General features: G+C 39.2%; 1 protein-coding gene across 2 annotated transcripts in view; it reads left to right on the forward strand.

The window, feature by feature from the left end:
* Positions 1-15,894, forward strand: part of FGD4 (FYVE, RhoGEF and PH domain containing 4) — a 118,486-nt gene that overhangs the window by 90,272 nt on the left and 12,320 nt on the right. For both annotated transcript variants that reach the window (XM_063134957.1, XM_063134958.1), the window contains exons 5-11: positions 883-972; positions 3,342-3,487; positions 6,438-6,594; positions 7,836-7,974; positions 9,454-9,512; positions 10,858-11,004; positions 13,495-13,667. In XM_063134957.1, the coding sequence (XP_062991027.1) occupies positions 883-972; positions 3,342-3,487; positions 6,438-6,594; positions 7,836-7,974; positions 9,454-9,512; positions 10,858-11,004; positions 13,495-13,667 (911 nt within the window). The remainder of the gene's footprint in view (positions 1-882; positions 973-3,341; positions 3,488-6,437; positions 6,595-7,835; positions 7,975-9,453; positions 9,513-10,857; positions 11,005-13,494; positions 13,668-15,894) is intronic.

Raw genomic sequence — 15,894 nt, forward strand, 5'->3', positions numbered from 1 at the left:
TTCATGCTAAAGTTCGTGGGTGTCCAGGACGTGGGACCTCTAGGAAGGTGATTTACTGGATAGTATATAATTTGAGAATCAGCACTGAGTGAATGGTAGCTATGAGGTTTGGGGTTGCGGAGATGTTGACTATACCTTCCTTTCAGAGGCCATACAAGAATACATTAGGAATATAGACAGCATGATGTGAGAATCAGAGGGCTTTCTTAGTAGGCTTGTGGATATTATGCTAACTAGTGGGGGCGGGGGACGACTGGTTTTAGTTTGTGATTTGTTTAGAATAGAAACACTACGTATTGTAGGTCTCTCCTTAGCATTCCATCTATTATTGTTGCTATGATGGAACAGGGGCTTTCCCCCCTACGTACTGTTTACTTTATTAGTCATTTGTATACCAACCTTTCATGTGGAAAGTGCTTTACTATCTTTGACTGCAAATGTGCTAATTCTTTGTCCTTTTTAGGTTTTAGTCATCTTTTAAAACACACCCTGAATTTTTGGTACACTGGGACATACTAACATCTCACAGGATGTGACTAAATACCTCTTTCTCCACCACCACCACCCCTTCATACACATCTGCTTTTCCCACCAGCCAAAATGAGAGTTGCAGTTTGCCTACTGTATTAAATAACAAGTAGTGTTTATACCTAAGCTTTTTACAACCTCTTCAGTTCACATATTCTGAATAGAAGGAGAATGGGCTTGAATGTCCCACACTCTGCTGGTCCTACACTCAGTTTTCAACGATTTTGCTTGGGTAGGAGGAAAGAACCTTTGTTTAATAAATGCAGAAAAATATTTTTAGTGCAATTGCAGCAGAAATGTAGCAACTACATTGTAATTTCTTTATTGTGAAAATAAATTTGCATGTATTTCCAGGAGACAAATGAACAGAAATGTTACAAAATTGCCAATGAACTTTTGCACACTGAAAGAGCTTATGTCAGCAGACTTGCTCTCTTGGATCAGGTAAGAGTGGGGTGTTTTCTTTCTTTAAGTAGTGTTGTTTTTAGCCAATGTAAGAGGAAACTATGGGAAACCTTGTTTTAGCACAATCTATTTTTAAATTAACATGTGGCTAGCACCAAAAGAACTTTGCATGTTTGTTCCCTTTTGCATTTTCAAGCTCCCTACATAGCATGTCAGCTTTAAACATATAAATGCTAATTCTTCTGTCCTTCTACCTTACCTTTATGAATCTTCATATATCTTTACTGCAACTTCTAGACCACTTCTGCCTTTCATTTCCTATGCAACTCCCTCTTCCTGTGTCAGACCATAGTAACTGGGTCCACATTGGTCAAGGGTATTTGCCCCACTACCCCACTTTTCCTTTCAGGGATAAGGTGCAATTTCCTCCCTCAACCTGCAATTTGGCAAACACAATTATATGGCCATTTGGTCACTTACTGATGTTAAGGCAGCCTTGAATTAAGGCAGCCTTGAATTTGCAACTTAAAATGAAAACATATTCCATCACAATTCAAAAGATGAATAATAACTTAATAAAGTGACTAGGAATTACTCATATCCTCTGCTACAATGATAGAGCCCGTTTTGATTCTACAGCCAAAAAACTGTATTTGCCATTTAAATGTCACACAACCCACAAGCTCCAATTTTGCTCTCTTGATTCAACACCCTGTTTTTTTCCTCTCATAATAAAATATTTCTGTTCCCAATGTCTGCACATTTTTCATCATTTGTTACCTTTCACTTCATGCTTAATTTGCCCTTTCCTAGGTCCTTGGATTATAAATTCAGTTTTGTTCAAAGATGTCCATTTTTCTTATTTAACAAGCCTGTGCATGTTGGTTTTGAATTTCCTCTCTCAATATGAAATATAAGAACCTCTGCATAGCTGCCTTTTTAGAGTAGAAACTTGACATCTCTTATTAGCTTTAAATTGCTTGCTGCTAAGGTTCTTTTGACTGCTAATATCTTACTACATCTGTTAGCTGTTCCAGTGCATTGAATTGCCTTCAATTTTGTGAGAAAGTACTTTGCAAGTGAGTCAAACAAGACATACCATTAAAATGGTTGTAGAAGCAAATAATTAAAATAATATTCGTACTGGGAACTTGTAGCCAAATTCCTTGGTTGGCAGGTTCAAATCGCCATATGCAATTCACCCCCACCAAGCCCTTTGCCTCCTTGGCCTTTCTTATCACTCCACTAATTTCTTGTGAGAAACATACAGTTCCTCACTGTCCCTGTGCCATGATGCAAGCCTGCTTTTTCTTTGGCTTCTCCTTTGTTCAACTCCTCTTCATCTATTTCTTTCAGGTGCCCAACAACTCTGTTCCACTTCTTTCAGCCACCTACCTCTTGGCCCCTTTCCATGGTAGCTTTCTGGCCTGCCTGGTTTTCCTGTCCCTAGGTCCTGCCTGAAGCTTCTTTCACGGGCCTTCTCATTTTTAATTCACTATTGCCTTTGAGATTTTCTTCCAACTACTCTTCTGTAGCTGTCTTTCCCATCAATCCTTGTTTAATCCTGGCTTGTTTCCATTAAACTACTATAGTTTAAACAAATAATAATTCTTCTCCTTCTGACCTCCTTGTGGCTGTGGAAGTAGGGAGGGGGGAGGATGCAAACCGGCTCATTGATTTAGCGGGAGATGATGCTTTCCTGATATGTCTAAACTGTGTCATATAGTGTCTCTAATAGAGAATAATATAAAGGTAATAGCAAATCACATTTAGAATTGGGAAGTATATGAACTGATTATTCCATTGAATTACGTTGAAATACATCTACGAAAATGTATCATCTATTAAAAAACATGGCAGAGTTTTTTCAGCTATGGCCAGGGAAACTTGTGTTCTAATAGTAGATTAGTTCTATGCCTTAGGCAGCTAGAGTCTTGTGTCCTCATCTGTATATAGGAAGAGTAATTACATATATTTAGTTTTTCATGAAGAATGAGATAATGGCTGCATTCAAACATAACACTAAGCCATGGCTTAGCATTATGAGAGCAAGCCTTGGGCTTGCACCCACACCATTCAGCACAGTCACAGGAGGAGATCAGAAGCTTCCTCTTCCATTTTAGATTAACTGCAGTTTAGAGGGAAGCTGACCAATGTGACTCTTGAGATTCATCTGATTGTTTGCTTCGTTTTCTGCAAGGAAGTGTAATTATAAGCAAGATAGAAGAAGTTATGAGGTGGTTCATAAAAGTGGAGGGAGGCCATTATAATGAAAGGAGTTTTTTAAAATTTGCTTCTGTTTAGGTGTAAACCCCTCAACTACTTCACAATTTTTTGATTGCCCTATGTTGTTTGAGGAGAGCAAGAATTTATGTTTTGTGGCTGACTCTGCTTTTCATCCATTGCAGGTATTTTATTGTAAACTGGTAGATGAAGCTAACCGGGGGTCATTTCCTGCTGAAGTTGTTAATAAAATATTTTCCAATATTTCATCCATAAATCAATTCCACAGTCAATTCTTGCTGCCAGAGCTTGAGAAAAGAATGCAAGAATGGTAAGCATTGTTGCAAATTATTGGAGGATAATAGTCTGTAAATAGTAATATGAACATCATTTGTGCCTATAGGAGGCTTAAGGTTCTGTGTTAAAGGGAAATCTGGCTTTGCGCTATTGAAATCCACAGTGTTCTTAATAATGTCACAGAAAGGTCCAGAAAGCTATAGATTAACTTTCTGCCTTAAAGCAGGTCTTTCTATACACAACTTGATTAGATAGACACTGAGCATGAAGTGAAGTCCCATCTGTTGAGTCCTCTGAAAATAAAATGTTAGAGCGCAAGTCCAGCATCCAGATGTCCTGGGTTGTATGATAGGATAGATTTTGCCATTGTATGAAACTGCGGCCTTAGCTAGACCAGGCAAAACCCCGGGGCGAACCCCAGGATCGTCCCTGTGCGTCCACATGACGCACAGGGGATCCCGGGATCAGGGAGGAATCATCCCTCCCTTGCCCTGGGATACAGCCCTACACTTTGGGCCTGCTTTTTCCGCGGTGAGCCCAAGACTGTGGAGCATGTGGCCTGTTTCCGTGGGTTTACCTGGCTCCGCGCGATTACTCGAGCGGAGCCGGGAGCTGCACACGAGGCACAGCGCTCCTTAGGAGCGCTGCACCCATCGAGGTTAGGGTGGGGGGAGCAGGGAAATGAAATGAATTTTTTTAAAAAAAACACTTATCTTTGCGCACGACCATTCATGCGCTCCTCTCCCTTTAAGAAAATTTTTAAATGGCGGGCGCGACGTCTCTCTTCCTGAGGTTGTCACGCCTTATATGTGTAAACGAGAGTGAGATCTCGCGTTAATCGCAGCGCGAGGTCTCCCCTCCTCTCCCCCAGACTTTCAGGTAGGTCTAGCTAAGGCCTGTGAATATATTTCATATTTCTATGGCTCTGCTCATTTGTAAAGCACACTATCTACAAAATAAATAGATTTGATAAAAGAAAGCCAACCTCATAATTGCAGGAAGGCTTCTGTTTTTAAAAATGCATTATCTTGAAGCTATCATCTGTGACCAGTATATTTAAAATGGCTTTGAAGTTGTTGAGCTGCCTTTGAAATTTTTATAATGCTGGGCAGAGTTCAAAGAAAATGGTTATTTTTTCAAAGGAGCAGTCTGATAGAAAAACTTGACATGATCATCAAGGAGGAGCAATGTCAACTCCCTGGGATAATTAACAAGTTGGTGGCTGCATTTTTGTTTTTGTTTTTTTGCAATGATTAAATTAGGGTTTATCATTGCAGAAGGGCTCAGTCTCATACATCCTCCTGCACACTCCCTTGGAACAAATATAAGGAGTTAGCAGGTTTTGGCTAACTGCAGTTTAGTGTTATGCCCAAACCCAGACAAACTTCGGTTAATCTTAACAGTGTTTTATTGAAAAAAGCAAGGCTCATAAACCAAGGTTTGAAGTTGGCTTTTTCAAAAAAGCATGATTAACCACTGTTTGTCTAGGTTTGGATAATACGCTAAAGTGTGGTTATTCAAAAATAACCAGGCTGTAGCCAGGCTGGTTCCTGTAATGATAAAATTTGGGCAACTTGTAGCCATCCAGATGTTTTTGGACGGCAACATCCATCAGCCCCTAACCAGTAGGGGTGTGCAAAGTGGGTCTTCTTCTCTGCCTTGAAATCCGATCTGGCGCTCCATAGAGGTGATTCTCTGCCTCAATTTCGGAGCCCCTCCCCCTCTCTCCGCCTCATCAAATTATCCTCGAAGAACTGTTCAGTATTCGGGTAACTTGTATTAACAGAAATGCTTACAGCGCCCTCATTTTTAAAGATAAAGAGATTAAACTTGGCACAGTGATAGCTCTTAAAAAGGTCTTTAGCTCCACCAAGTTTGAATTAGATTAGTTTATGCCTTGATTTTTTGGATTTTTTAGTTAAATTCCCCACTCCAGCCTTCTCCAACCTGGTGTCCTCCAGATCTATTGGACAGACACCCACCCTGCACCCAGACGCTGAAATAAAGTGCCTGCCAAGATTTCTCACTCACCAGCCAGCCCAGCAGTACTTTCACACTGTGGGAATGTGGATGATTGACTTCTATGAGTCCGAGCAGAAACGTGCTGCCTCTCTCCCTCCCCACCCAGAAAGAGCAGCCAGTTAGTATTTCCCACTTCCCTGAACACTGCGACTGGAGGAGAACACCGCTGTGGCTATTCCTATTGGTTAGCCACAGAAGTCATTATCAAAACTACTCCTCATCCCACTCAGCATCTTCCAAATATGGAGATAAACACACACACCAGGATAATTCCAAAGACTAGAAGCTCCGATTGGGCACATCTCTGCTCTGCTCTGATATTAATTGATGGGTTTGGAAGCAGCCAATCTCTGCTCTGGAAGATTGAATGCTCTGCAGATGTTTGCGGTTACCAAATAATTCCGGGGCGGAGTGCACACCCCTACTAACCAGCATAGCCAATGATGGAAATTACAGTCCATCGATATCTGGAGGGCCATAAATTGCCCATCCTTGAGATAAAATCTAGTTTATCATTCTGTCCAAACACAGCCTGATTCCACTCTATGGGAAGCATAGAGACTCCTGCTTTTTCCATCACTGCCTTAAAATTCCATGTTTTGCACAAATCATTTATAAAGAAAATATGCCATTCTTACGATATGCCTTCCAGTTGTAGAATTTGTATTTGTGGCAGTGAAAATGGAAAATGTTAGCATTTTCTTTAGAATTACTAACATCTGTAAATAAATAGGGACTCCCTTGTCTTTTTATAGATTGCTCTTCTTGTTTTAAGAAGCTGTAGCACCTGCCTTTAAAATCCTTTGTCTAGGCTATGGAATACTTTTTTCATTTTTAACATAGTATAAAAGGCATGTAGAATAAACTAAAGTATAAAAACACAACTCAGAGACCCATAATAATAGCAAATATTAACTGGCTTAAATGTATCCTTATAATATTGCTTTCTTTTTCCTGTTCAGGGACACAAACCCCAGGATCAGTGATATCCTGCAGAAATTAGCTCCTTTCCTCAAGATGTATGGAGAATATGTGAAGAATTTTGACAATGCAATGGAATTGGTTAAAACGTGGACTGAACGATCACCTCACTTCAAATCCATTATTCAAGATATTCAGGTAGTATGTGAGTGTGTGACCCGCTAAGTGTGTTACCAATCAAGACAGTGGGGTGTTCACATGTAACGGCAGCTTTCGGTGGCAGTTTGTGGGTTAATTAAGCCATGAGTTCTTGGATTAACTCAGGTTGTTTAACCCATGAACAACTGCAGGTTCAGAGGTAACGTTAAACCTTGAATGTGGCATTAAAGGGATATTGCAGGAATCAGGAAGTGGCTGTAAATAACAAATCCACAAATTGCCACTGAGAGTTGTTGTTATGTCCAAACATGATTGGTGTATGTACTACAGCACTTTATTTCATTGCTTGATGTAGTGCCTCCACTACATCACTACATTGTAACTGGTTGTTACAAACAGTATGTCTGCACTTCCAACCCAGTGAGATGTTTTATCTGGAGGTTGGGCTGCCACTTTCCATGTATTAAAACTCTTGTTTAATATTTAATAATTTATAATCTGGATGTATGGGAATCTCCTTTTCCAGAGTTTCCTTAAACTCCTTAAAACCAGGTCAGTGTGTTTGCCAAGCAGTCCAGTGCATGATAAGGCCAACCTTCCAGCTAGACCTAAATCAACTCCAGTTTACAATTGGGTATAGTTATTCAAGAATCAAGCAGAGAGAAGTTTAGAAATGTTCAGTAGATTTTAAATTCAAATGAAACCTCAAATTACCTAGCAGAGTCCAGTCTTGACTCTTTGCCAGCCATTCAAAGATAAAAAATAAATAAAAGATTTCACAACCAAAGCTATATCTGTGAGACTTGGGGAGCTTCTAAAGAGGGAAATTCAAACTGACCAGCTAGTGCCTTGATTTGGGATCCTGCTTCATTCTGCAGGGTCTTTTCCCAGCCATAGGAAAGCTACTTCCCAGACTAAGGTGCTGAGTGGAGGAATGCTTTAAGGCTTTTAATAATTTGATGAAAGCTACATGTTTCAGCTTGAGACCTTATTTAATGAACTTTTGATTATTAAATAAAGGCCCCAGCCGAAATATGTTGCTTTAATTTGGTAGTGTTCTTACAATGTATTATTTAAAAAGGCATTTCATTTTAACAGATGTAGGACGCAATCCTATGCATATTAGACAGAAGTCCTACAATTCCCAGCATGTCTGGCTGGGGGATGCTAGAAATTGTAGGACATTTTTCTGTCTAAACATGCATATGATTGCACCCATAGAATATAAGATACATGTTTATGAAGCTCTGCTATCAACAAATATTTGTCCGTTGTTTTAGAAACAGAAAGTCTGTGGAAATCTGACCCTGCAACATCATATGCTAGAACCAGTGCAACGCATTCCACGGTATGAGATGCTCCTGAAGGACTACCTAAGAAAATTGCCTCAAGACTCTCTAGACTGGAAGGATGCTGAAAGTAAATATGTTTGTGCAGGTTCTATATTCAGTATTGCAATGTAACTGTAACAGAAGAACTGCTTAACAATTCAGAATTATGTCAAGAGGAGACAGGGCAGATAGCATTTCATAGAAAATACCTTTTTAAATATTCTCTTTTGTGCAATAATTAAAAGTCTCTGTAAACGTCCCTTTTATTCAGAGTTTTCTAAGCAAAGAAAAATATGCAGAATTTTCAGCCTTTGTTTTCTGAAAAGTAGTGCAGATTCTGAGCATACAAATTACATCAAAGCTGATCAGCAAGAAATCCAGAAAAGACAAAAGGAAGCACTTCTTCACACAGCACTTAATTAATTTGTAGAATTTGCTACCACAAAATGTGGTGATGACCTCTAGCTTTCATGGCTATAAAAGGAGATTAGACAAGTTCACAGAGTACAGGTCTGTCAGTAGCTAGTTGTCTTAATGGTTATATACAAAGTCCAGTTCAGAGGCAGTGTGCCACTGATTATCGGTTGCTGGGAGCAACAACAGGAGGGGACTATTGTCCTCATGTCCTGCCTGTGGGCTTCCCAGAGGCAGCTGATTGGCCACTGTAGGAAATAGAATGCAAGACTTGATGGACCGTTGGTATGATTCACGAAACATCCCTTATTCTGAGACTATTTTCTGTTTGCAAAATATTGCAAAATGGTGAAGATTTTTGCCATTTCCTCTGCATTTTCCGCTCTAGGGTTTCCTATATACTTTTTCAAATCATTTCTTGGTCCTGTAGTTCTCTGATTATTCATAATAACTTTTAAAGAGTAATTAAATATCAGGGGCAGTTTGTATACTGCCATATTTTGAATTCTGGCTTATCATGAGTGTGCTGGTGTATGCTGCTGGGTAGCTCATGTTTGGCTTTTCTTGCCATTGGGTGTAGTTAAGCAAGCCAGGAATTCTCTGACCCGTTTCGCACAATCCTGGAGGGGAAATAAGTCACTGTGACTTATTTCTTTCCTCCGCACGTGCTGGTCATGTGTAATGGGAATTAGCGTAATTACCATCAGCAGTATAGCTTGTCATGTGGTGTGAAACCAGGCAAGATGGTTTGTTTCATGGGTTCTGGGTGGCTTGATACAACATGACAAGCACTGCTGCCGGGGTAATTATGGTATCCCCCACACCTCGGCACACAACTAGCAATTTCCAGTCCTTAAGAAGTGGTCTTTTGTCATGTTTTTTTCAATGAAAGATATATTACCTGACCCATGTCGATTTTATAATAGCCTATATCAGCTGTGCAAAGATCTTTTTATTTCGTCATGTTTCGACTTTCTCTACTTCAGTTTAAGTTCAGATAAGTCTAAGGAAAGTCATGGGAATAAATCATGAAGTTTGCTTTACCTTGGCAATAAAATAAATCATATGAAATGTGTGAGCTGGCATTTGAAATAGCAGTTTATGTATTATAGAACTAGCCATTTATCTTCTCTTGGTTATTTTTCTCCTATAGAATCCTTGGAAATAATATCCACAGCAGCAAGTCACTCCAATAGTGCCATCCGAAAAATGGTGAGTGACTCCTATGTACTTTTCGCCCTTGCATAATCTGAATTTCAAATTATTTTAATTTTAACTTTAATTGGATGGTGAAAAGGCAATTTTGTGAACACCTAGGTAGGAAATATTGCTATTGTTAAGCCATTACATTAGTGTTTACTAGATGTTCCATACTCATATTTTCAGAGTTCTAATGGAGTTACTACTTAAATTATTAAGTAGGACTGTCACCTTATCAAAGACAACTTAGTCATTGAATCATATGAGTTTGAATTGATTTAAATCTGCACAAATTTGCATATTAACAGGTATAATTTTGAAGGAGAAGCACACTTTGCTTTGAGATGATGCATATATGTATGTGTGTGTCACAGTAGCCACCATCTGATCTGAGAGAAAAGGAGGAATGCCTTTCCTCAAATGACACCTGTCACCTGTAATTTTAAGTCAGGGTTAGGCAATTTGTGGCCCTCCAGATGTTTTGACCTGCAACTCCCATTGTCTCTCGTGACTGGCTATCCTGGCTAGGGCTGATGGAATTTGTAAGTGAAACATCTGGAGGGTCATAAGTTGTCCATTGTATTAAAAGTATTTTTAAAGCGTTGCTGATTAAATGAGGCTACCTTTTTAGTCAATCAAAGTTTTTAACCTATTAATTTAATAAATTAGTTGACTAGTAGGGATTTGAACTGAGATCTCCTCAGTCTTAGTCCAGCACTCTAATCAATGCACCATGCCGGCTCTAAAGTTCTTTATGTTTTTGCTGTCTGAGCACAATAGGTCAGTATTATCTTTTGAGGCTATTTAGAACTTTTCTACACGAGGCTGTTGATGCGCTGTATCTACTTTTGGTTTTATCACATAATTGAGAGCTGAGTGCCACATGAAGAGTGTTCCCTTTCCTGCTTTTTCACTATATAACCTCTAGGTGGCACTGCGGTGTATCAGAATAGCACAACTACACAAGTGAAAATAGGTTTCTTTCACTTTTACAACTAAATATCACATTTTCCCTGCTCTGAAAAAACTCTAGAAAGTACTCTTTAGACACAGAAGCAAAACTGGAGGGTCATGATGTGATCTAAAGAACCCGTGAACAACCATGAGTAAGAGAATGGTGAATTCACAATAAATGCCTCATGTAGAAAAGCCCTTAGTGATGGCTGATTTTTCTCTTAAAGTTGTTTTATTGCAAGCGTTTCCCAACATCAAGAATCATTTTCATGGAGAACCATTGTTATTGAAACCAGTCCATGCATTAGTTCTTATAGCTATTTCATGCTGTAATCTTTTTCATAAAAACAATTTCAAGTGGCCTGCACTAATGTTGCCATTTTTTTTTATTTTAATGTAAAAGGAAAACTTGAAGAAGTTACTGGAGGTTTATGAAATGTTAGGAGAAGAAGAAGATATTGTCAATCCTTCAAATGAGCTCATAAAAGAAGGACAGATACTTAAACTTGCTGCTCGTAATACATCTGCCCAAGAAAGATACCTTTTCTTAGTAAGTATTTATTTCTGATCTCCCTTATTGTAGCCATGCATAAATTTCTCAACTTTTCTGGGAATTTCTGTTTCAGTGATCTGGTGCATACCCAATGCTGACACCATGAAAACTGTTTGCAAATTGTCACTCCCCCCTTCCCACCTGTCCCTTGTTGGCCTTGACATTTGTTTAGCATTACATCTGAAACAATTCTACATGTGTTCAATGCAAACCAGATTTCATTTTAATGAGGGCTTGTAAATGACTTCAGTCCCATATTGGAACCATGGGTAATAATAACCATGGCTAGTGACAGTGCAGATGTAATACTAAACCGTGGTTAAGACTGAAAAGGGAATGGGACTTCTCTTAAAGTTGTGTTTTATATTTACAGTACATGCATCAATGTGTGAGTGCACATACTCACTATCACCCTCCCCCCCCTCCCCACACACAAACAAACTATATTACATAGCCTTAAATCATGAGTGCTGTGCAGGGGAAATGGACCATGCCCCACATTTCAGAATTCCCTCATATTACGTGGATTAACATATAAAGCAGGTTTCAAATTAAGGCCAGAATTAAAACCACTAACATATTCAGTTATTAATGATCAAACGTACCAGCAACTCATTTAAATGTCATCTCATAGATGCATACACTAACCCAGCTGACTAAGGTAATTTAAGAACCCTGAGATTTGGTTGTTATACTGACTTGAGGCTCTGCTTCTTATCTCTGGAGTACACTATAAAATGGCTTGCAAGGAAGGAATCATTATGGATTAGGTTGAGAGCAGATTAAGTTTATACAAGGATTCTCCAGGATCGCCTTGATGGTTTAAGCCAGATATCTGTCATCTAAAGCTTAAGGCACAAGTGAACTTTTCTCATTCTGGTTCAAACATGCACATCTCTCATACCTGTTTGAATGGAAGGCACAAATATGTCCAATAAGAGGAAGGGCAGAATACCAATGTGAAAATATACTTTACTGTTTACAAGGGACAGAAAAGACTGTCATTTACTGGTTAGAAAGGTGTTGTAGGAATCAACAGGAGATATTCAAGCTTTCCTAGCGAGGATAAAAGCATGCCTTGTGCCTCTTCAGCAAAAGAAAGAATTGACTATGCTTTTCTTATTCTCATCCCATTCAGAACAAAAGGTAAAACAGTGGAAGCAGGGCCACATGTGCTGAAGAACATAACCTCTCTTATTGATCCAGTGAAAATGCCACATTGGTTCTCTGCAAGCCATAGTTCGCAAAACAGAAGCTAGCTTCGCTCCCCAGTATGAATTCCCCCTTGCAGTTGTCCAAAATAAATATCTTTGTGGGAAGTAAAAGTCAGCATAGAATATTCCCCTCCATAAAAAGAAATAGCAGTTACTACTTAATAGCTCCACTATATGGAGTCTAAGAAACATATCTAACAGCTGGCTGTAAAGCATCTGGATTTTCTTCTGAATCCCTAGAAGTAGCTACATTCCATTACGAGTTCTTTCAGTGCACAGTGAGAACTTAATTGAACTTTAGCAAGTCTGGACTTTTAAAAAAATATCAAGTCAGCATTTGTAATAAATTTTCATGGATAAGCACTGCTTACAAAAATTTGATCCTAGAGCATTTTGTTACACTGGAAAAGTACGTTACAGCATTGCCTTTACCTTTTGTCCTGCTACCCACATGCCTGCTGCCTTAGCTGTTCCTGCTGTGTTCTCTTGCTCCATTTGCAACCATGCTTATTAACGTGGATATATGCAAATGCATCCATGGTTAAGAGCTGGCTCAGTCACCACCTCCAGCTTGTTCCATATTGCTGTAATGAGCCACCTACGCCTAACAGTACAAATAGTCCTTTACAGACAATTCTGCCCACACCTGAAAGCACCATAAAGCTTAAAATGCAGCTCAGAACAATGATGATTTCAAATGAAATGATGGAACAATGTTTTACCAAATGCTAATTTGTCCATCTTTGAAATACAAGGAAGCTCAGCTTTATGGGCCTTTCAGTATGGCAGGCTCTTCGTGCAACAAATATGCATTTATTCCTTCTAGTTTGCACATTCCTCATGCCTTCATTCAAGGTTGCCCGTCTGTTGTAAGTGTGTTTGCTTTCCTTTATTCTCAGGGGCTAAGTACAAGCTGCAAGCAAATGTGTGTACTAGAGAGAGGCATCTCTGCTCCCTCCCCTTCCACCCCAGTAAAGCAGTTAAAAGAAGGGGTTATGGAGAGCAGAGAAGCACCAAAGTTTTCAAAAGCAAGCAGCTTTCCTTTAAAAAAACGAAACAAAAACATGAATATTGTGAGACTTGTGTGACATAATTAGTGATGACTGATCCAAATCCTACACCATATTGCTAAACATTTCTATTCTTACATTGTGTTTCAGTACTTAATCATCTGCCTTTTCCAAGTCACACATGCAAGTGGGTGTTTTATAGGAAGACCCAGCTTTGTCTTTGTGGCAACTAACATCTATTGGTGTGGCTTGTATTTTTTCAGTTCAACAACATGTTGCTATACTGTGTCCCCAAATTCAGCTTAGTGGGATCTAAGTTCACAGTTCGGACAAGAGTTGGTATTGATGGTATGAAGATTGTGGAAACTCACAATGAAGAATACCCATACACATTCCAAGTGTCTGGAAAAGAGCGAACTTTGGAGTTGCAGGCCAGGTAAGAGACATGCAAGTGAGATTTTAGAGTAGCAGCACTTAAAGATAAACTTGAAAGTAGTAGGGCCTTAGCATAAAGCTTGGGCTAAATCAGTTTTGCACTTGGAATGCCTAGATGCTCCTACAATTCCTTACTGAGTTCTGTATGCTTGAGGTAGAGGTAGAAATTTTATTGGACTAAATCATGAAGGACCAAACAAACCATGTATTCGCTTTAGTTCACCATCTTCTTAACTTTGGTAGACCACAGGCTGAGAGGAAGATGCACCTTTATTAAGATGTGTGCAGAGTACTAGCTCTATGATTATGTTTGCAAGTGAGCTAAAACACAAGCTGCACAAGAGAAGACGATATCTCTTTCCTGGGTGTCTTTCCAATTTAAGTGGAGGTGATGTATGTGAGGGGGGTGGTTAGGATCGTCTTGAAAGTTTCGAGTGCTGAGAAAATCACAGGCATGATGAGATCTCTTCATGCCTGTGATATCCTTTGAGAAACACCAAAGTAGCTTGGAGCATTTGACTAATAGAGTACGAAAATCTTGCCTGTAGACTGAAGGGCTGTACTGAATGTAGTTAATGTTGTTAATTGCATGTAGCTTGACATTTTAGTTATCTGTAATAATGGTTTAGCAGTCATGATTGGTTAATTGATTTTAATTTACTGGGCTGTGGGAACTTTCCCTATATTTTTGGTGAAATTCTGTAAGGTCCATTCCATGACACATTAGCTTTTTCCAGTTTTTAATGGGCAGTCATGAAAGTGCAACATGAATGTTTATCATACTAGCCAAACCTTCCCCACCCCCATCCAATATATTCTTCATATATGATAGATATTATGTTCACCTTCCCCATAAACAGTGCATTAGCAATGTTGTAAAGCTTGCCCAAAGGATTTCCTTTACCAGAAGAATTCTTATTTGTTTACTTTCTGATTCCGCTAGAGTGCACATTGATGTTTGTGGTTAGTAAGGTGCATTTAATTATATAGAAGGTTGCTTCCTGATGTGCTCATTAGTGATTACTCCAACACTGGTGAGGAATTGAGCTTAATGTTTGATTAGATCAATATGATGAACCATTTTTTTCTCATATTTACCTGAAAAAGAACCTTGGGGGTCTCAGAAGGACTATTTTGGTATTTGTGGACCATTCTTAGAATTTACACTGATAGTGTTTTTTCCTACTTAACAGTGGCTGGGTTCATACAACATGACAGCCCACACTCAAGGTTGAGTGTGGGCTGAGTGTGGGTTGTCATTGAACCGTGAGTGATTGTTGAACCCAGCAATGCTAATAAACCCTGGTTTATTAACCACAAACAACCCACAAAGAAACCCCATGGTTTGTTGTTGGGTTGTGAACAACAACCCTCACTCAACAACATACTTAATCTTGGGTGTGGGTTGTTGTGTTGTGTGAACCCAACAAGTCTCATACAAGAGTAGTAATGGTGGAGGCTATGGTATAGCTGCTGTTCACAAACAGGCCTGTTCAGCTTTCAATTTTGTATTAGCAGCCAGACTGAAATAGAAGCAAGTCTCAGACTAACTGCCTTTATCCTGCTACCTTTGATGCACTTAGAAAGTAATATAAAATAGAAGATCACCATGATTATATGAGTGTAGGATCTCTCCTAACCCTGGAAACTGGAAACCACTAGAGCAGTAATTTCCAGATTGTGCCAGGGCATGCTAATGTGTTGCAAATTAACTGCTAGTTTGACACAAGAGAGGATTTACATAATTACTAAGGAATCACATGCACCCAATTTTACCAGCTAGCAGGAAGGGGTGACAGGCAGGAATTGCTAAGCTGCCTTTGTATTTATTTAAATGAGCCGCTAATCAAAACTATTGAACTTCTTTCCTGGTGATGCTTTTAAAGGCAATGTTAATATTTCACAAACACTGAAGAGTTCTCCATTCCTATCAATCCTTTCCATCCGGTGGGCATGTTTCTATGGTTCAGTTTTAGATATGGAGTTTAATTTGTCAATAAAATGGTGTCTTCACAAATACAACTTCTCGATGTGTTTTGCTATGACTGCTAGTTTTAAATGCTATGTTCAGGAAAAGCTAAGCGGAGAGGAAAGGGAAGGAGCTGCGAGAGAGGGGAGAAATTCAGCTCTAAGTGCAAGAGAACAATTTGTGAAGACTAAAAGGAGTTTGTTTTCATACCTGCACATCTATGGTCATTGTTCCCGTTACCATTCTTTGACATTTCCTT

Source organism: Elgaria multicarinata, chromosome 9 (genome assembly GCF_023053635.1).
Source record: "Elgaria multicarinata webbii isolate HBS135686 ecotype San Diego chromosome 9, rElgMul1.1.pri, whole genome shotgun sequence".
NCBI lineage: Eukaryota > Metazoa > Chordata > Lepidosauria > Squamata > Anguidae > Elgaria > Elgaria multicarinata.